Below are 19,203 nucleotides of genomic sequence, written 5' to 3'. Positions count from 1 at the left end.
CCCCTTGTTTTCCAGGGGAATGAAAACATCTACATGTTTCCAGGAGATGCTGTTTATCTAGGCGCTTCGCGATGGAACATCACTTTCTTCTTCGTTTGCTGGCCTGGTTTAGGATGTTTATACTTAAACCTCAGCAAATCCTTTCTCTCTTCATCATTTCTCGTACCTGTATATTCGCCACTTTTCATTTTGATAGCATCTTCAAGACTTTGTCTGGGACAAAGCGCCTCGTTCGTTATAATATCATCGTTTGATTTAGTTAATCAAATAGAAGGATTTACAACCGATCTTCCTTCTGCCATCTCTCTTTCTGAATCACTTACTACTCCCTTTTTTCAGGCCCCTTTGACAGCTGGCTTCCAAGATGTTCAACCTACGGTTTATCCTGGGCATAATATCTCTCGCCTTATCATCTCATGTTAATTCCAGTCCGATACATCGTCCTCGACGAGCTGAGCTCTTTAATCGAGGCTTATACTCAACCCATACCCAAAATACAGCCGTCATGACCCTCACAGTTACCCCGACCGTCGCTGGCTCGACTGTCCCTGTTACAATGTGTGTGGATCTACAAAAAGCTGGCAGCACCGGTACCCCTTCAATAGTTCCATGTCCGATGATCACCCACTCTAATAAGGCTGCGGACACTACTACCTCTGCACCTGCTACTTCAAGCACCTCGACTTTGAAAAACGGAGAAGTTCCTGCAATTGAAGTTGGGACGGGGAGTCCTCCTATTTCCTATCTATATTCTTCGTCCTGGTACTACTTCCCAACCATGGCACCGGCCACCAGTTCTCACAGCCCGTCTAGTTCTGGCACATCCTCTACTATTTCACCATCTACCACCCAACCAACAATGTCAACGGCTTCACCAAGTAGCTCTAGGACTTCGCCAATATCCACAGTGGTTCCTTCAGATACTACAACAACTAGTCTTCCGATCAAAGTCACCAGCCTGCCAGTGTCCAGCAGCACCTCAGTACGGGGAACAACTTCACTTCTCTCTCAGTCGACATCCGATTCTCAACAATCCAGGCCCACCACAGTCTTTAATACAACTACAAAAACAGTGTATCTGCCGCCAACTAGCACCGGGTTCGCTTCAAGTTACACTACTGTTCCAACCACCACATCTGCTGCATACCCAGGCTGGAATTCCACTCTTCCGTCCTTGAGTACTATTACGCAGTCGATAACTACATCAGCCACTGTAACTTCAGGCTTCTCTTCAAGCTCTTTCACTCCTCCAGCTACCACTAGTTTGCCTTCGTCAACTTCAACCATTCAGTTGACCACCTCCTCGGCTACTACCGCCCTATCTACAAGTAGCCCATCTACTACTGAGCCTTCTACAGAATCGTCAACTATGATATACACCTCATTTAGCAACACCCTACCCTCCTTCACTACAACCTCGTCGGAGTTATCAACTTCGCAGACTGTGACTTCTACTTATGCTCCTGCCCCTCCACCAACGGAAACCCCCACTACTTCCTCAAATCCTCTCGTTGTAATTCCAGTCACGGACGAGGCCCCAGCCCCGACTGGTATTGAACTCATACCAATAGAGCCCTAAAGGCATTAGCGGTAGTGCAGAGTCTGGAGACAGCATTCTTCCCCAACTGGGTTTTCCGGCTTGTCCCTTTGTGATATCATATTCGATGTATTGGCTAGCTTATAACTCATAACTTTCGTTTCATTCTTCCTTCACGTCCCCTAGAATTTCTTAGCAAGTTTACTTATCTCATTCTATCCCACTAATAAATTTATCACTGGAATTCTGAATATCTGAAAGAGCAACGCCGTGTATATGCCAAGCAGTATCACTAAAGACAAATCTCTGACCGTTCAAATATATTATTGAAACTCATTCTAGCCATTAGGGGATTAGGTGGTAAACCCAAAAATTGATCTCGAAACTGACAAAAATTATATATCTATACCGGATTATCATGATACTGTTCTGACGGCCTATCGTGATGGCCGTTATCACCAGCAGTATCTAGGGCCATGAGCCATCTCCGTCGTTCCATATCTCTTGCCCACAGTGCTGAGCCTGCAGCAGTGGACAAGAGGAAAAACATTGAAAGCCCAGGTACGAGTTGCAGTACAAGGGCGGTTGTGCCAAACCTAGCGGTGGCCACGTTAGTTAAATAGGATATTGAATACATATCCCCTACTAATAGATACTCACAAGGTGTATCTAAGCATTCTTTTATGAATATATTCCTTCCTCTCCTTTTTGTTAAAGTCGCGTAGCTGGAAATACCTCCAGTGATGGAACGGGCCAGCCCGATAGCCTGTCAAGACTAAGAAGAGCGGGGTTCCAATAGCCGGAACCAAGTTCAGCGGCAACAGAAGTATCAGTTCTATTATCTGCCTGAACGAGAACGGAGCATATATGGCCGTGTGTAGAGGTTTCCCAAGCCACTTCGCGGGGTCTTCGATCTTATGAGTGAGAGGGTTGGTATAATTCGACAGATCCAATGATCTAGATTCAGACATCATGGAAATAATATGGCTCCGGAAGGAGGAAGAAGGCTGTGCGTCTGAAGCCGGATCAGACACCGACGTTGGATCTTCGAGCGGCCTTTTCATCGCTTCGTGGAGTAACACCGAATCAAAGACATCAACCTGCGCCTCATCCACGAAGAACGCCTCAAATAGCATCGCTACTATCGCGGCTCCTTCTGCCAGGACGAGGAATGCCCCGTTAACCCATGCGCCGGGGCCATGGAAGATAGCTAGGAACGCTACCTGGGGTAGATATGTGAAAACAAAGAGGATTGTGTAAATGAACAGCGAAAGTAGTGTTATGGGCAGCAGACGGGACCGGAACAGAGGCCATAGGAAAGGATGGAAGATAAAATATGCTATCCCCTGTATCCCCAGGTTGGTTAGTAGTTTGCATGGGATAGCGGCCTAGCCTGGGTACAGTACTCGACTGACCTGTAGGGGGTAGATCCAGGTGGCGCTTCTAAAGCTAAGCAGCTTAGGCATCCTGGAGATAAATCCTGTGCACTCTACTTGGCTGTTATTGTTGGTTCGCTCGCGCCTGGAGTGTGCTCTCTCATCACAATCCTCTTCGTCTTCACCTTCGACTACATCCGCCGCTTGTTAGTTAGTTGTAACTAACGACGTTTGGCTGTCAGCTGGATTACGAAGGCACGGACAACTCGTTACCTACCTAACTATTGTGTCACGTGAAGCGGCCCATAAAAGGCATTTTTGCTTCGCCAAATTTTGATTGTTTTTCTTCCCTTTTTTCCTCCATACATAAAACTGTTTTCCTTCATATTCACTCTGACGTCCCGTTCAATGGATTGGCTTGGAGGGGAAATTGAAGGATAGAATATTTCTTCGCTGACTTACCCCGAAGCTTTCTGCGTTATGAAAATCGTCGGAAATTTTTAACAGCGGAACATCCATGATTTGCCTACCAGCTAGTTAGCTTACTCTTAGATATCTCCTTTAATACCGAAATAGAGCCTTAGAAAGGCTATCAAATCAACATCCTTCAGCTTGATAGCAACCATAATGCTTACGGAGTATTCGGGTAGCACTTGCTCATCAGCTTAACCAGCACGGCTTGCTCTTCTTTGAGTCGGCTTTGGTTGTTGCTAATAATATCTTCTGCCAAAGAAAAGAAGCCACGTAAAATTGAACATGTCATCCTGACTCGATCAGCTCTAATTATCATTGACTCAAAATGAGGAACCGACATTCCAACTATCATGGCTATTCTTATGGCTTTTCCAGGCAGCTGTTGCAGCACAGTGGCGGATGACTAAGCCCGTATCTCGTATTTCGCCTGGCTATCAAACTCCAACCTCAAGAATCAATGTCGGAGACCCAAAACAAGGTCGGATATCAACCTCACTGGCAGCACAAGGAGCAGGCCATGGGCTAACTCTACTGCAATGGGAATTAGATGATATCTGACGGAACTGCTATATATTTCCTCTGTTTCCACCGTAGGAGGCAGTTGAAATGTATACAAACATCTTTCTTGGTATCCTGCCATCAACAGCCCCTGGAAGTTGTCATATCCATCCGCCGTCATGACGAGCTTAATCAGAGATGAGGCCAAGGAAAACTATGGAATATTCCGCGAATGTGTCTCGAAATCGATTTTAAGCCGCTCTATGGAGAGATCAGGCATGGCTCGACGGAAGAGAAACAGAAAACGCCATGCCCGTACAAGCTTTAACAATACCTCGTTTCCAGATGATAATGATCCTGCTGAACTAGCGGAATTTATTGATGTATGTGACCCAACTGATATGAGGACTTCTTTGAGTATCCTGTGTTGCAGTGGCTTAAAAGGGTACCACTAGTTCATTGCCCAAGAGATATTCAGGTCGTTTCCAGAAGAAGTGCAGACTCTCTCTTACAACGCCATACAGTCATCCCCCGTTCTTGCAGACACTTATGCAGAATGCATCTCGGGAAATACCATCGATTTTCTAGCCTCCTTGGTCGATCAATCAGTATCTGAGTCTCTGGTCGCCTACAGCTTAATGTCAGAGGCTTCTGACTTTACGGCCATGCTCTCTTCTGTATTCATGGAATATTCCTCTACTGTGACTGCAAAGCCACCTCCTTTCAGTGCTACCAGGACTTCTGCTTGCGAGATTTGTGAACGGGATTGGATACCCTTGACATATCACCACCTTATACCCAAGGCTGTTCACAGCAAGGCTCTGAAGCGTGGATGGCACGAGGAACGTGATTTGAACCAAGTTGCTTGGCTGTGCCGTGCTTGTCATAGCTATGTACATAGAATGGCGTCTAACGAAGAGCTGGCTAGGGAATGGTATACGGTTGAGGCAATATTGGAAAGGGAGGACACACAGGAATGGGCAAAGTGGGCAGGCAGACTTCGCTGGAAGTCAAGGTGAAATATAAGTGCCGTACTTTCTGGTTTCATCTGGAAATTAATATCAATTTCTCCCTCTTTGGAATTGGCTTTGTATTATCCCCTATCAGGCCATCCTACCTAGCTGATGTCTTATGTCTGGCATGATTTGACTGAATAGTCCGGAGCTATTCACCTTCTATGCGATGTGTGTTCATACCACTTCATGAATATGAAGTTAAAATTTCGCCTCAATGGCCTAGACGTGATATTTTGCTTATGAGCCTTGACTGTCTCAATCAACATCCCTTCTGTGTTGATGAAATCAATACCATCTTGTGTTGTTAGTTTCTCACGTGCCTATTAAATGGCTCTTTCTATCTCTTTCTTCCTGCTGGACACTATTGTGCCTATACCGCTGTCCTCCAGATTTGGCGGAGTCAGCCCCAGCCACAGGACTCCCTATCTTCTATAAATAAGGCTTTCACTACCTTCGATTTCAATTCTCTTATCCTTGACAGCAGTTCTCCTGGCACACCACCGACAAACAGCATACAGTGTTGACAGCACCAATACTGCCATTCCTGATAGATTTACAACTTTCTCTGCTTTCAGTACCCTCTGCCAGCAAGTTTTCTCCTGAAGCGGACCAAGAAACATGTCTTCTTCTACTCGAAAGGTACGAAACATTTTTGACTGACCTCTTCTACTCAATTCTCGCGAAACTAACCAATGGTTGTCTCCAAGGTTGATATGTTCACGGAGATCTATCTAAACCATGCAAATGAAACCATCAAACGCATGGTTGCAAAGAACGAGATCCATAGGATCTCGAGAAAGAAAATTGAGCTCCAGATCTTGGAGGGAATCGACAATTCAGAATTCCCTACTACTTTCCGGATCATCTTCTACTCGATGGTGGGTATGAATCATATACTAGCTCATATTGCACAGCTAACAGGTAGATAAACTCGTCAGGTCTTGCATACCAACACATTCGACATCTACTGGTTTGGCCAGCAGTTCCTCCATAGCCTGCCAAACTCATCAATCACCCAGTTGAAGCCAAAGATGTCCCTCCTCCATGATCTCGAAGGCACTACTACCATTGACTCCCTTACACCCATATCCAGCGAGGAGTCCGAAGCCTCAGACGCCGAAGAAAGCGAAGAAGACCTTCAGAATGATCATCCTGGCTGTGCTACATCTGATCCAACCACAGCCCCATCTTATTTGTCCATTAACAAGGAGTTTGTTAACGTTGAGCCAACCGATGTCGAGAGTCCTCATCATGAAGCGCCTTCCTTTCATCCCTCTAGCCCACCTTCATGCTCAACTTATCCCACCCCCAATACAACCCCTGTTCAGAAAAAGAGCCTCACCGTCGATCACATGGATGAAAAAGAAGACGAAGATGACTGCGACTATGCAGCGCAAGCAACAGATCTTGTGGTGAATGATCCACTAGACGATGAGGACTATTTTGACCCATCTTCCTCTGACGATTCAGTGGTCACGGTATTCGGTGTACAAATCAGTGGTCCAAGACAAGTCCGTACACCAACCATCTCTACTGTCCCAAAGCCTGGTATATTAAAGTCAAAAGGCCCTGCGAACAACAGTCGAGGTAGTGGTCCTAAGAAACAGGTACGTTTCGCAGATTTTCTAATATAAGACACATTCTACCTCCCTACAAAGGTAGGACTCCTTGTTATGAGGCACACACACCCTCTATATATATCAAAGAAAATACAAAAGAGAGATATAGTGGCTAATTTAAAGTCTACGCATTAGGCACCGACCCGCCCCATTGGAGCGTCCAAAGCCAAGACAGGCGAAAACAAAGGGACAAATGACAAAACAGGCGCCGGTATCAGCAAGGCGAAAAAGGGCAAAGGAGTTGGCCCGAAGGAGAAAGGAAACAAAAAGGCAAAAGAAGTTGATCTAGCCTGATGTACTAATGGTCTGAATGCTTGTTTACGTTTACGTGTGTGTTTGCTATGAGATCCGTGTTGTTGTTTGTGATTTCGATATTCAAGGAGGAAAACAGAAAAATGTTAAGCACAGTAGCCATGGAACGATATCGTCCGGAGAAGGCTGGATACATACGATTCCTGAGTTTGACAAATAACAGTCAAGGGTGGTGATGGAATTTGATCATAACACGATGAGTGCAGAGCACTAAAAAGGGTGACATGATAGGGTAATATAATACAAGATCTCGAAGAATAAGGTCTATCAATAGGAGGGAATTGGGGGGAATGGGGTGGGCTACAACATGCTCCCACCTGCAGCCTGAAAGAATCCGTCTATAAAATATTGTTATACATGAGATAAATGGAAAATGGGTACCTCCACACTTTCAACACCGAGTTGAATGCCTCTAGTCAAGGTGACGCTTTTCGCGAACCACTTCATATGTCTGGATTTCATCGCCAACAGCAAAGTCAGCCCACCCTTCGAATGCCATGCCACACTCTGTGCCTTTTCGCATCTCAGTCACATCCTTTTTGACATTCTTCAAAGATGAAAGGGTTCCTGGAGCGGAGTTGGTTAGTAGGCAATACCAGAGTTAGAGAGTAATAAGAGACACATGGGAAAGCATACCATCATAAATAATATTCTTCCCTCTCAAAACCCTGACGTTGTGAGATCGATTGATGACGCCGTTACTGACTTTGCATCCAGCAACAAAGGTGGTCTTCTTCCCTTTGAGCTTGATTTCGAAGATTTCGCCAATTTCTGCTTCTCCTGAAACACGCTGAGTGACGGTCGGGGGAAGATGCTCACTCAGTCTCATCTTCACATCATCAATCAATTCATAGATAATGTTGTGGTTCAGGACATCAACTTCTTCTGCCACAGCAAGTTTCATAATGTCGGGATCAACAGACTGGTTGAAGGAGATAACAGCAGCATTAGCAGCAGAAGCATGTCTAATATCTGATTCTCCGATCTTTCCAACGCTGAATCGCAAGATTTTCGCAAAAACTTCATTGTTTCCCACAGCCGACATAGCGTTGACTATGGCTTCCGCGGAACCAGAGACATCAGCCTTGACAATAAATGGAATAGGTTGAGGACCGCCTTTGTCGGCAGCATCAGTAGATGTGTCACCATTCTCTTCTAGAGCAGCCTGAAGCTGCCGTCTCTCACGCGTCTCACGGCGGGTTTGGTTGATGGCTTCCACATCACCACCCAGTCGTTGTACTTCTTCTTTTTCAGTTCTGAATGCAACAACATCCTTTGCACGTTGCTCGTCTGGAGCTTGGAGTACTTCGAATCCAGCAACTGGCTGATCCCTCCAGCCATCGACTTCTACGGGTGTTCCTGGAAGGGCCTCCGCAACCTGAATACCGGCTTCATTACGCAGAGTTCGAACCTTAGCCCATGAAGTTCCGGCGACAATCACATCACCCGGGCGGAGCGTTCCCTGTCGTACTAGAACAGTTGCTGCCCGGCCTGCTCGTTTAGTGGATGCCTCGATGATCCAGCCTTCAAAGTTGCATTCCTTATCAGCTCGAAGGTCCAACATCTCGGATAGCGTAATGACAGCCTCTTCTAATTTCAACATTCCTTGACCAGTTTTCCCACTGACTCCGATTGCCTGGACATCGCCGCCATAATCCTCGACACTGACATTATGACGTGCTAAGTCTTGCTTGACTCGGTCGATATTGATGTCTTCTTTGTCAATTTTGTTAATTGCAACAATGATTGGAACATCAGCGCCCTTTGCATGTTTTATAGCTTCAATTGTCTGGGGCTTGACGCTGTCATCAGCGGCAACAACCAAAATTACGATGTCGGTAACATCCGCTCCTCGTTTTCGCATTTCCAGGAAAGCAGCGTGTCCAGGGGTATCAAGGAAGGTAATTTGTTTTCCAGATGGCATGGTAACCGAAAATGCACCAATGTGTTGCGTTATTCCTCCATGTTCGGTTGCAACGACAGAAGACTTTCGAAGATAATCCAGAAGGGTGGTCTTTCCATGATCAACGTGTCCCATGATTGTAACTACGGGTGGCCTTGCGGGTAGATTGGACGTATCATCAGGTCTCGGAGCCGCAACCAGGTCTATATCGTTAGACTCAGCCACGGGTTCAAAATTGAATTCAGTGACAATTAATCCCGCGGTTTCTGAGTCTAGAACATGGTCATTTGTAACATCATCAAATCCGAGGCTCTCTAAGCTTTTAATAAATTGAGTGCGGCGGACATTAATTGCATCTGCAAGATTTCCAACGCTGATAAAATCTGGAAGCACTATCGGTGTTGGGCCAGACTGCTCCTGTAATCGCTGGGCTGCTTTCTTCTTATCTTTCTTGTCTTTTCGCTTGGGTCGGCCAACCCCATATTCTAGCTCACGATCCATTATATCTAGATCCCGTCCGCGGCTCGCACCACGACGGTTTGACCGCGTTGGAGGCTCGTCCAGATCATCATCTGTGGTGGCACGCCTACCTTTCTGTTTTCGAGGTTTGGAGGAAAATTCTTTATCGGCGTCTTCGTACGACGGGGTAAAATCTCTGGCTCTCCCACGAACGGCCCGTGAGGACTGTCGATCGACGTAATCTTCGTTGGTATAGTTACCAGAATCTAATTCATCTCTCCGAGGCTTGGATCTAACAGGAGGTGCCTCAGATTCTGATGCTAAATCTGACGGCCGAACTTGTTCAGATTGTGGAGGGAGGCTTCTGAATCCTGATAGCTGCCATGAGCCGCTGACAGTTGAGTCTTGTTTTTGAGAGTCCAAACTGCTGCGCGGTTTCCGTGAGATACTTCTAAACCCGGTCTCCTGCCAAGGTTCCTGGTGATCCGTATCTGTGTTTCCACTGGTCCTGGACAATGCGCCAGATGCCCCCAACCTTGAATCTCGCGATGGCTGCCCGGTAGATTGCGGTTGTTGCCTACCTCTAGCGGACCTGTATAGGGATTGTTCAGGGGCCCAACTCCTTGTAATTGTAAACTTGCTTTGCTTTTCGCTTCTAGTGTCGCTAGATGTTTGTCCGTTACCGGGTGAAGTTTTAGGAGAAGACGGTTTCGGCTGGGTAGGTCGTGATCTTGACGAAGTAAGGTAGGCTCGGCTAGGTTTCCAGTTGCAGTCAGGACAAGATACAAGTTTGACTGGATTGGCCTTTTGACATTGAGCACAAATCCATGTAGCGTGCTGTTCCCTTGCTGTGTTTCCGTTCTATGGCGACAGAACACATTAGCTAAATGGACAACTTCAACACTAAACCCAGATATGCGATATAAATTGATCTTACCTTCGCCTCACTTTCTGCAGTAGAATGCGATTGTTTCTGAGAAACTTGCGAAGCTAGCAAAGCCTCTCGCTGTTTCAACTCTGCGGCTGTACAAGACACCTGACCTCCAAACGCGGGTGCGCCCCATCCACGCCCGAACGTTGGATTGGAAGGTTGAGTCTTATTGCTGCTATTATTATTATCGGATCCATTTACAGTACTAGAGCTCGAGCTCAATTGTCGCAATTGCTGTGCGGATAGCTTATGGTTGCCGACGAGCTTCACGGGGAACCGGCGTGGAGAGCAGCAGTATTGACACCGAATGCCCTAGAAACCAATGATTTCCGTCAGTAGTGTCACCATAAAGCGTAGGTCTTTCAATCCAGTTCCCACCTTCAAAATTGAGTGTCTGCGCATGCTTTCAGTTTGGCATTCTTGTCTACAATGCCTGAACGTCCCATCTATCCCATCGATCGACTCTCACAAAAAGACCAAAACTTTCTATGAAAGTTCCATGTCCGATTTTAATGCCAAGACTTTCATCGGTCCGAATAAGCTCCGATTAGGTTTAAGGTTACTTATATAAGCTGGTCCCTTATCGCGCAATTGATAACCCGGATTATGTAATATTATCCCGCCATTCGGATTGCTCCTTTCGTCCTTTCTAATTCGTTATCATTCAGCTTTTCCCGGTCAAGTGATTATTTTTTGTCGTTTGGCCGAAAATATCTTCAGGGTACGTTCAATTGTGTGATGGCAGCGTGTTTCCTCTATCGGCTGTATTAATTTGCTGTTAACCAGATAGACGGCTGCTTATTTCTACCTCACACCGCTTGCTCCATCTCATTCCCCTCCCCGGCGACTTCGGCTATCGGTGAAACACGGCAACAATGGCTTCTGAACACAAGGGAGAAATGGAGGACCCGATGCAGACCATCAAAGATCTGACATCAGGTGCTGTTGGAGGAATTGCACAGGTTCTTCTTGGTTTGTATTTTATCCTGTCGAATTCATCGGACCATGTTACTGACAGAGTTTATAGGACAGCCCTTCGGTAAGTACGAGAAGGCTTGGCCGTAATAGCACTGGCTAAATCATCATTACCTAGATATTGTCAAAGTTCGGTTGCAAACTACGACGCACTATTCTAATGCCCTGGACTGTGCTACAAAGATATTTGCAAAGGAGGGCCCTCTCGCATTCTACAAAGGGACCTTGACCCCATTGATTGGTATCGGCGCCTGCGTACGTTTCCCCCCAGCATAGGCTGTGCATTTTGGTTACTACATCTACCTAACTTGATATTTTCTCTTCGTGCAGGTAAGCGTTCAATTTGGAGCATTCCATGAAGCCCGTCGTTATTTCGAAAGAATGAATACCCAGAAAGGGTCAAAGGATCCTCATCTATCTTACTCTCAGTATTACTTGTCTGGTGCTTTTGCAGGAATTGTCAATTCAGTGATTTCTGGCCCGATTGAACACGTCCGTATCAGACTCCAAACCCAACCTCATGGAGAAGGGAGACTTTATAGTGGGCCTCTGGACTGTATAAAGAAATTGTCATCTCAAGGAGGACTGTTCAATGGCCTTTACCGTGGAGAGGCGGTTACAATTCTTCGTGAAGCGCAAGCGTATGGAACTTGGTTCCTTTCCTTCGAGTACATGATGGACTGGGAAGCCAGGCGAACAAATACCAAGCGTGAGGATATTCCTGCTTATAAAATAGCAGGATATGGTGGTTTGGCTGGTGAAATGCTCTGGCTTTCAAGTTATCCATTCGATGTGGTCAAGAGTAAAATGCAGAGTGACGGTTTTGGAGAACAACAGAGATACAAAAACATGAGAGACTGCTTTAGACAGACGCTCGCACAGGAGGGGATGAGAGGGTTTGTTAAAGGCATTGCTCCAACTCTGCTTAGAGCTGCACCCGTGTCGGCTGGCACTTTCGCAGCGTATGTTTCTTTTCTCCCTTCAGATTCTAACACTAGTGACCTTGAGGCTAACTTGCATCTTATAGTTTCGAACTCACCAAGAGAGCCTTGGGATAACGAATGCATCCTGCTATTGTTTTATCTGTTTTCTCTACTATCTTGGGCGGGGAGAATTCCCTTTACGTTTTCAACAAGTGTGCAACTACAATTGCTGGATATTATCCCATATACCCTTCTAGATTTATTTATGTATCTCTACGTATGGTAGGTAGACGTGTTAGTGCATTTGGACGCTATTCTATATGGCTACACTTGCCTCAATGCTCTGGTTTTGACCGGATATGTGTATTTTTTGTTTTTTAACTACAGGGATAGCCTATAGACCTGATTTATAAATATTGATTGTTTCTTTCAACCATGCCATCTCCTACGTGATTACTGCCAGTGCATAGGTGAGGTATATGCCACCTTGAGGCAATGAAACTTGGTGATACCGTGCTAGAATAAAATATTTCTGGACCATACGATAGAGATGGATTTAGAGGTAACAGTAGAGTTTTTTGCAGAACTGCGTACGTTCGCGGACAATCACCTGTCCCAAAGCGCTGTGCATAACCCAGTCTTGGCAATCTTCGAGTTGCTAAACTTAAAATAAGGTTGGCAAAAACGTGGAAAGTTAACCAACTTTAATTCATCGCCCGATAAGTAGCTAAATTAATCTATTCTTTTTGCATGGAGTGTAGAAGAGCTTCACATTCTCTCGATGATCAATTGTTTTTGGTAGCATACGCCATTTTTTGCACTGTGGTTTCGGTCGACATAACTTAATGTTCAGAGGGAATGCGTAAAGTAATGTAATTTTCGAATAATGTGGACAATACACACGCCATCAATCCTTGGAGGTAAGGCAACAAGACTCTATGAGCCAGAAAACACCGAATGTATACAAAATCGACATGTAGTCGAAAAATAACTGCCCGTTTCAGGGCTCTGCAGTTCGAGGAAGGTTCCTGGATACGGGACGATTTGATACATGGAAATTGCTGTCTCGCCTTGACCTGCCAGGTAGTTACTGAATGAGCTTAGTTAGCCAAAATTTTGAAATGATAACTAACTACTAGCCCATATAATTCATGAAAAGTGACCAAAATTTTCAAGTGTATTTTCTTACCTTAAGCTCACGCTGAGTCCCCTTTGTAGCATGCTTGACATGATAATGTTGGTATAGGGAGTAAATCAATAAGATTGCGTTTGTGTGAATCGGTAATAGAACCAACCATGCAGTGACCGAACGCAAGGTTATCAGCGACGTTGTTTTGGAGCTTCATTAACATTATTCCCGTGTATGGTTCCTTGGTTAACGTGTAGCCAAGTAGCTTCTGAATTCTTCTCAATATTTCCATTCTCCAAGGGTAAGTCCATGTTTCGCGATACAAGCTCCATTATTTTATCCAGCATGTGGTTGACCTGCTGAAGATCGCGAGCCTTCGAGGCTAACTTATCTTCTGTAGAAACCGAAGAGTTCATGGGGTTTGCAGCCTTGACCGGGGAATCGATCGGGACGGGAAGTGGGATTGATCGAGGTACTGGATACGGTGCATACACCTCTAGCGTAGGCTCCTTAAGCTCGTATGCTTCGATACGCGCAACATATTTCCGAGCAAATTCTTGAAGCTGTTCGGTTGCTTTTTGCGACGGTCTAACATGGATTTCTCGTGCAAAAGCCTGAATACGTTCGAGATCACCTCGGAACTGTGGCGGAATAGTATGGCACGGCTTGTTGGCTTTGACGCATTGGAAGCATTTTGTTGATGGATGAGCCTGAGAACACTCTAGCATGGGAGATTCTGCGACAAGCTTGCTACATGACAGGCACATAGACCGGGGTACTGGAGCCGATTTAGCTAGCCTTTTAGCCTCTTCTTCATAGATAAGATCTTGATCACCGAAGCCCAGTTCCATCATGAAAGCCGGGTATAAAGGGCCGGATATAACACAATCGATAATAGGAAGAAAATTATCCAGTTGAGACCTGAGATTTCTTGTTTATGTGGTGGAGGTAACTTCCAATATTGAAACCCCCAGAATACTCTTGCTTATTTTTAAGGATATGGAATGTTCAGCAAGTAGAAGGTAGTATGACGTTGTTGCCCATATGTACCCATGGGTTGCAGCTGCGGTGGCTGTATTCAGCCAGCTTTCTGAGTTATTATGGTTTGATGGTAGGTGACATGGCAACATCTGCTGGTTCTGTTTGTTTATCTGTTTGTTTAAAGTCAAAACATAAAACCAAAGGAAATGGCTACCCGACTTTCTGATACTCGAGGCCAACAGGACAGAACAGAAGAAGAAACATATGACCCCCAGATTAGCTGAATAACCGACAGTACCAGAGTTAATACACAATAAGAAAAAGTTATAGTATTGTACATTGCTAACTTTGAAATTCATAGCACGAGCCTTTGAACCGGGTGAAATCTTCGGAAAAGGAGCAAAACCGGTAGTCTAAGACTCCTTGTTTTCCGGGGCACCAAGTCTGATAGGTGTATAAGGTAAATCTCCAGTAGCTGACTGTTTCAACCGTACTTGCTGCCCTCTTTCTCCAGCCCTTCCTAGGACACCCGCAATAACACTTATGCATCTAGGACTGTCATCATTTGCGGGTATAGGATAGGTGACTCGGGTGGGATCTGCGTCGGTATCGATAACTCCGATGGTGGGGATATTCATGGTAGCACATTCCTGGAGCAAAGGCTTATTTTCAAGGGGGTTGAAACAGACCACCAAATCCGGTCTCAATGGACATCTTTCGATATCAACACTCTGAAATCCGGGATAATCCACAGTTCTATCAAGGGCATCAACGAGCTTAACCTCGCATTTACCCAGGAGCTGCATAGCGTTGGTGAGGGATCCTGGAACCCAGCGATCAAAGACATGGCAACCCTGCGCTAGTTCAGCAGCACGCACAACTGCTCGTTTCTGGCCCTTTCTCGTGCCAACGAATAGAATTAAACCTCCGACTCGAGCAACTTCTTCGACAATTTTGGCTGCTCGCCGTAAATGAGCTGCAGTCACGTCAAGAGAAATGATGTGAACTCCCTCTCGAATACCATGTATATAGCCCGAGTTTCCAGGGTTCCAGAGAGAAGTTGAATGTCCGATATGGGCCTGGGAGGCAAGAAGGAGTTCGAGAGTGACATCAGAAGCTCTGGGAGGGTTGGAAATTAGATCTTCAGGCCGGTAATTGTTTCTAATATCAGACCCAAGTCGGTTGAATTTATTTTCTGTCAAGATAGGAGGAACATCAGTAAATCTTTTACTAGGCTCAAGATTTCTTCTTCCTTCAGGAGAACGCTATAAATAGGATAAACTGCAATCAGCAACCTCCTCATTCGCACATACTATTTACTACACTGGCTCTGTGCTGAGCCAATGCCGATGAAACAGTCTCTTCCGGGTTAACGCTTTTGGCCTGTACAGATTCAGTCGCCTCTAACTCAGCCACAGGGATGGTATCGGTAGGAATTTGGCTGGACAAAAATCGAGACTGAAAGGGTCTTTGACGGCTGTTCTGCGCAAAGGAGCGCGCTGCATGAGATCCGGTGGTTAGCCCGGCAATTGAGACAGCTGAGGGATTAAATTGAAGAGCAAAGGCTTACCTTGCCTTATGGCGAACCGTCTTAATATCATCTCTGTCGTTTGTGGGCTGGGTTGACCTTGCGCTGGGGTAGAACGGCTCTTTTGAGAGCGAAGAAAGCATTTGAGAAGTTTGAGAAATTTCCGATTACATAAGCAGTCTATTTTAGCTTCGGAGTTTCGAACGTCTGAAAAGGAACTTCTAACGACAAGTAAACCTGAGGGCAGCGAGCTTGAAAGGCTCGACAGAGAAAGACGATGCCCTTGCGCAGTGAGGTTCATCTAGAGAACTCAGGCATGATGGTTACTTTATTTGTTAGTTTAGGAAACATGTCCTTGAACCACGAAATGAGCGAAAGTTCAAATACGAGACCCTCGTCTCCAATGTTCATTTGCTATTAACAGGTTATATTCAACATTATAACACATTCAAATTGGAGGCCGTGATAACTGACAATGATAGTCTATAACGTGCTAATAAATCCCCGCATAAAGACATAACCAACCGCTATCAGAGTTCAGAATATTAAGAATAAGACAAAAAAAATGGAAGACAAAAGGAAATGGAATGAAATCAGAAATCTTTAGGTATCCATATTCATCACGCGCTTCCCTTCGATATGACCCATAAACGCCGTTGAAACACCGTTCTTCTCGAATATACTCGGACTGCTTTAGGCTGATAAAGGGCGTGTCATGTACCGCGCCGTGCTGGGAAGTGTAAGCCAGCTACCACACCACACGTCCACTCAGACGAGCGGGGATATACATCTATCTCATCCGGCTATATTCCCACCCTCATTGGCTTTATGATGCCTATCATGACGACAGGAACCCAATAAAAATAGGGGTAAAAGCGGTGGATGAAGAGACTCCGATATCATGCAGCCATGGAATTTTGTCACGCAACCTCAATAACCCTTCAAGGCTCAGCTTTGGGGTCGCGCTTTTTCTTCTCAGAGCCTTCGAGGTTGTTGAGCTCATCGTTGAGATCCGCAATTTCCTTGAGGTCTTTATCATCAAGCTTTTCTGGTCCGTCTGGAGATGCAGGTGCATCAGGCTGGGGCGTCTTAGGTTGTTGTTCATTATCTGAAGGTGCCTTGGGCTGTTCAGGCGGGCCTTGTCCGGGTTGTTGCTGGCGTGGTGGTGGCTGTTGCAATGGCTGTCCAGGCTGTTGTTGCTGGGGTGGAGGTTGCTGCAGTTGCTGTCCGGGCTGTTGCTGTTGTGGCGGGGGTGGTTGTTGCAACGCCTGTCCGGGTTGCTGCTGCTGTGTTGGTGGTGGTGGCTGTTGCAATGCCTGTCCGGGTTGCTGCTGCTGTGTTGGTGGTGGTGGCTGTTGTAACGCCTGACCAGGTTGCTGCTGCTGTGGTGGTGGTGGTTGCTGGAATTGCTGCCCTGGTTGCTGCTGGCCCGGTTGCTGCTGCGTTGGTGGCTGTTGCGTGGGTGGCTGCTGTAGTTGCTGTCCAGGCTGGGGTTGCAACTGTTGCCCTGGTTGTTGCTGCTGTGGTGGAGATTGAGGAATTTGCTGTCCAGGTTGCTGCTGTTGCGTGGGCGGTGCTTGCTGTACCTGTTGGCCTGGCTGCTGTGGTTGCATTGGGGGTTGCTGGAACTGCTGGCCTGGTTGCTGTGGCTGCTGCTGGGGTGGGTTTTGCACAATGGGCTGGCCTTCAACTGGTACTTGCTGGGGAACCTGAGGGGGTTGGGGTTGTCCGTTGGGCTGCTGTACCGCTCCTGGCAGGGGCTGGTTCCATGTTGGGACCTCAGGCACCTTGGGTGGTGGAGCGTCAACTTCGAGCTTTGCAAGAGCTATCTTCTTGGCCTGTTCTTCGGGCGAGAGTTCCTTGAAAGCGGCAGTGTTTTTATCCCATTCTTCGACACAACCTCTATCCCAGTTGCACTTTTCAACTTCACCATACACAGGGTGGTTGTATCGTGGGTGATTCTTTGGCCATTCAGATGCATGGTAGTGATGCTTGACAAGAGCAGCTCGGGCATTGTGGTTTCCAGAGTCAGAGTGGCCCTGTCCAGCGGCGAATGCTTCGACGGTGAGGACTAGGAAGCCTCCCACGAGCTTAGATTCATGCATATCATGGAACGTGTCCCATTTGACGGGCTCACCAACATTCTCGCTCATCTCTTGCAAGATTGCGTTGGTAAAGGCAGACGGTCCAGTGCCACTGATAACTTCGTCAAAGTCAAGGACAATTTCTGATATCGGTTTGCCTTGCTTCTTTGCAACACCATTGAGCCACTTGAGAATGTTATCGACAAGTCTCATCATAACGGGAAGTTTGGGTTTGCACATGAACGTCCACTGACAGAAGGACTTCGATTTCTGGCCCAGGATGGCGTGGTCACTGAAGCTTGGCTCATCGATCTCGACACTGATGACCATGTTGATGTCCTTCTCGTTGTACCGCTCCGGGATGAATCGCTTGATTGGTCTGATTGCCTCGACATCAATATCGGTATAGACACCGCCATCAACATACATGACGAGGTATCTGAGCAAATCAGCCTTGATGATCTTTGCAGTGAGCTGGCGGTAGGTATCGACGATGTCCGGTCGGTTGAAGCCTTCAGGGCCAAAGTGCGTTTCAACATAGTACATGTCGTTGTGGTCGGTCAAAACTTCATATCGGTACTCGGGGTTCTTAGATACCCAGCTCTTTGCGGTATCCAAGTCTCGTTTGTCGAAATCCAGAGGGTCAACCTTCCAAGTCTGCCAGATTTTGCGGGGAAACTTTTCCATTGTTGGGGCAGCGAGACTGTGAGAATATTCGCTTTTCGACTCGGAGAAGGCACCAGCAACTGAAAGGTAAATGACGATGACCAGACAGGAGATGCATCCTACCAGAGCTCTTCTCATCTGCCGTGGCAGGAAGCCTCCAAACTTCGGTGCAATGGTCTTGACTGCCCCCATTGCTTGATCTATTGCTGAACGAATACTCACAGGAGTACGGTTCAGGAAAGGAGAAAGCGGCTTCATCATGATTTTTTAAAGACGAGAAGCGGCGATTGCCATGTGCGGGGGGTGGAGGAAGAAGGAGAAGGAGGAGAAAAAGAGAGAAAGAAGGTTGTTCAGGTCAGAGGAATTGAGAAGACCTGGGGGACCAAGGAAAAAAATCGAAGTAAGCGCCTCCGGTCAAGGTATCCACGGTCGATTTCCGATCGAAAGAAGGGGGAAAACTGCCGTTTTTTTTGGTTTATGGCCGAGGGAGCTGTTGATATTATTTTCCGCTTGTATGGCTCGGGATAAGCTCAATTAGACTAACTGAAAATTTTGGATGGCAAAAAAAGTCAAAAAAAGGGGTGGATCAGGCAAAGCCGAAAAAAAAATCAGGAAGCCAATCTCCACCGCGCCAGGGATTGGATACGGGCATCCTTTCCTGGAAGCTCCGGGGGAGACCTTGTTGCCTCTCGGGCCAGGGCAAAGCCAGACCAGGGCCAAGGGGCGGGCGAGGGCAAAAAGATGGGCAGGCAACGAGGGCGAGGAACAGGAACGACTCGGCATGTGAACCCC

The 19,203-nt window shown here is 46.5% G+C and overlaps 8 protein-coding genes across 8 annotated transcripts; 4 read left to right on the top strand and 4 right to left on the bottom strand.

Annotated features, from left to right (window-relative positions):
* Nucleotides 1-364: 364 nt before the first annotated feature.
* Nucleotides 365-1,579, top strand: TRV_01274 (uncharacterized protein; the record flags this gene model as incomplete). Its single annotated transcript, XM_003024516.1, has 1 exon — nucleotides 365-1,579. One exon carries the CDS (start codon nucleotides 365-367, stop codon nucleotides 1,577-1,579), a length of 1,215 nt encoding a protein of 404 aa, XP_003024562.1.
* Nucleotides 1,580-4,064: 2,485 nt separating this feature from the next.
* On the top strand, nucleotides 4,065-4,904 carry TRV_01273 (uncharacterized protein; the record flags this gene model as incomplete). The annotated part of the gene is made up of 2 exons (XM_003024515.1): nucleotides 4,065-4,268; nucleotides 4,341-4,904. 2 exons carry the CDS (start codon nucleotides 4,065-4,067, stop codon nucleotides 4,902-4,904), a joined length of 768 nt encoding a protein of 255 aa, XP_003024561.1.
* Nucleotides 4,905-5,593: 689 nt separating this feature from the next.
* On the top strand, nucleotides 5,594-6,814 carry TRV_01272 (uncharacterized protein; the record flags this gene model as incomplete). The annotated part of the gene is made up of 3 exons (XM_003024514.1): nucleotides 5,594-5,779; nucleotides 5,840-6,508; nucleotides 6,656-6,814. The coding sequence occupies 3 exons, from the start codon at nucleotides 5,594-5,596 to the stop codon at nucleotides 6,812-6,814; spliced, it is 1,014 nt and encodes a 337-aa protein (XP_003024560.1).
* Nucleotides 6,815-7,244: 430 nt separating this feature from the next.
* On the bottom strand, nucleotides 7,245-10,322 carry TRV_01271 (uncharacterized protein; the record flags this gene model as incomplete). Its single annotated transcript, XM_003024513.1, has 4 exons — nucleotides 7,245-7,399; nucleotides 7,469-10,055; nucleotides 10,132-10,217; nucleotides 10,271-10,322. 4 exons carry the CDS (start codon nucleotides 10,320-10,322, stop codon nucleotides 7,245-7,247), a joined length of 2,880 nt encoding a protein of 959 aa, XP_003024559.1.
* Nucleotides 10,323-11,000: 678 nt separating this feature from the next.
* On the top strand, nucleotides 11,001-12,309 carry TRV_01270 (mitochondrial carrier protein, putative; the record flags this gene model as incomplete). The annotated part of the gene is made up of 3 exons (XM_003024512.1): nucleotides 11,001-11,097; nucleotides 11,219-11,355; nucleotides 11,431-12,309. The coding sequence occupies 3 exons, from the start codon at nucleotides 11,001-11,003 to the stop codon at nucleotides 12,307-12,309; spliced, it is 1,113 nt and encodes a 370-aa protein (XP_003024558.1).
* A 1,034-nt stretch (nucleotides 12,310-13,343) lies between these two features.
* Nucleotides 13,344-14,003, bottom strand: TRV_01269 (uncharacterized protein; the record flags this gene model as incomplete). Its single annotated transcript, XM_003024511.1, has 1 exon — nucleotides 13,344-14,003. The coding sequence occupies one exon, from the start codon at nucleotides 14,001-14,003 to the stop codon at nucleotides 13,344-13,346; it is 660 nt and encodes a 219-aa protein (XP_003024557.1).
* Nucleotides 14,004-14,546: 543 nt separating this feature from the next.
* On the bottom strand, nucleotides 14,547-15,804 carry TRV_01268 (uncharacterized protein; the record flags this gene model as incomplete). Its single annotated transcript, XM_003024510.1, has 3 exons — nucleotides 14,547-15,398; nucleotides 15,454-15,574; nucleotides 15,704-15,804. The coding sequence occupies 3 exons, from the start codon at nucleotides 15,802-15,804 to the stop codon at nucleotides 14,547-14,549; spliced, it is 1,074 nt and encodes a 357-aa protein (XP_003024556.1).
* A 798-nt stretch (nucleotides 15,805-16,602) lies between these two features.
* TRV_01267 (cell surface protein, putative) lies at nucleotides 16,603-18,672 on the bottom strand (the record flags this gene model as incomplete). The annotated part of the gene is made up of 1 exon (XM_003024509.1): nucleotides 16,603-18,672. The coding sequence occupies one exon, from the start codon at nucleotides 18,670-18,672 to the stop codon at nucleotides 16,603-16,605; it is 2,070 nt and encodes a 689-aa protein (XP_003024555.1).
* Between the last annotated feature and the right edge of the window lie 531 nt (nucleotides 18,673-19,203).

Source organism: Trichophyton verrucosum, assembly GCF_000151505.1.
Source record: "Trichophyton verrucosum HKI 0517 chromosome Unknown contig00109_1.f1.exp, whole genome shotgun sequence".
NCBI classification, from domain to species: Eukaryota; Fungi; Ascomycota; class Eurotiomycetes; order Onygenales; family Arthrodermataceae; genus Trichophyton; species Trichophyton verrucosum.
This window is presented reverse-complemented; position numbering and strand designations above follow the sequence as displayed.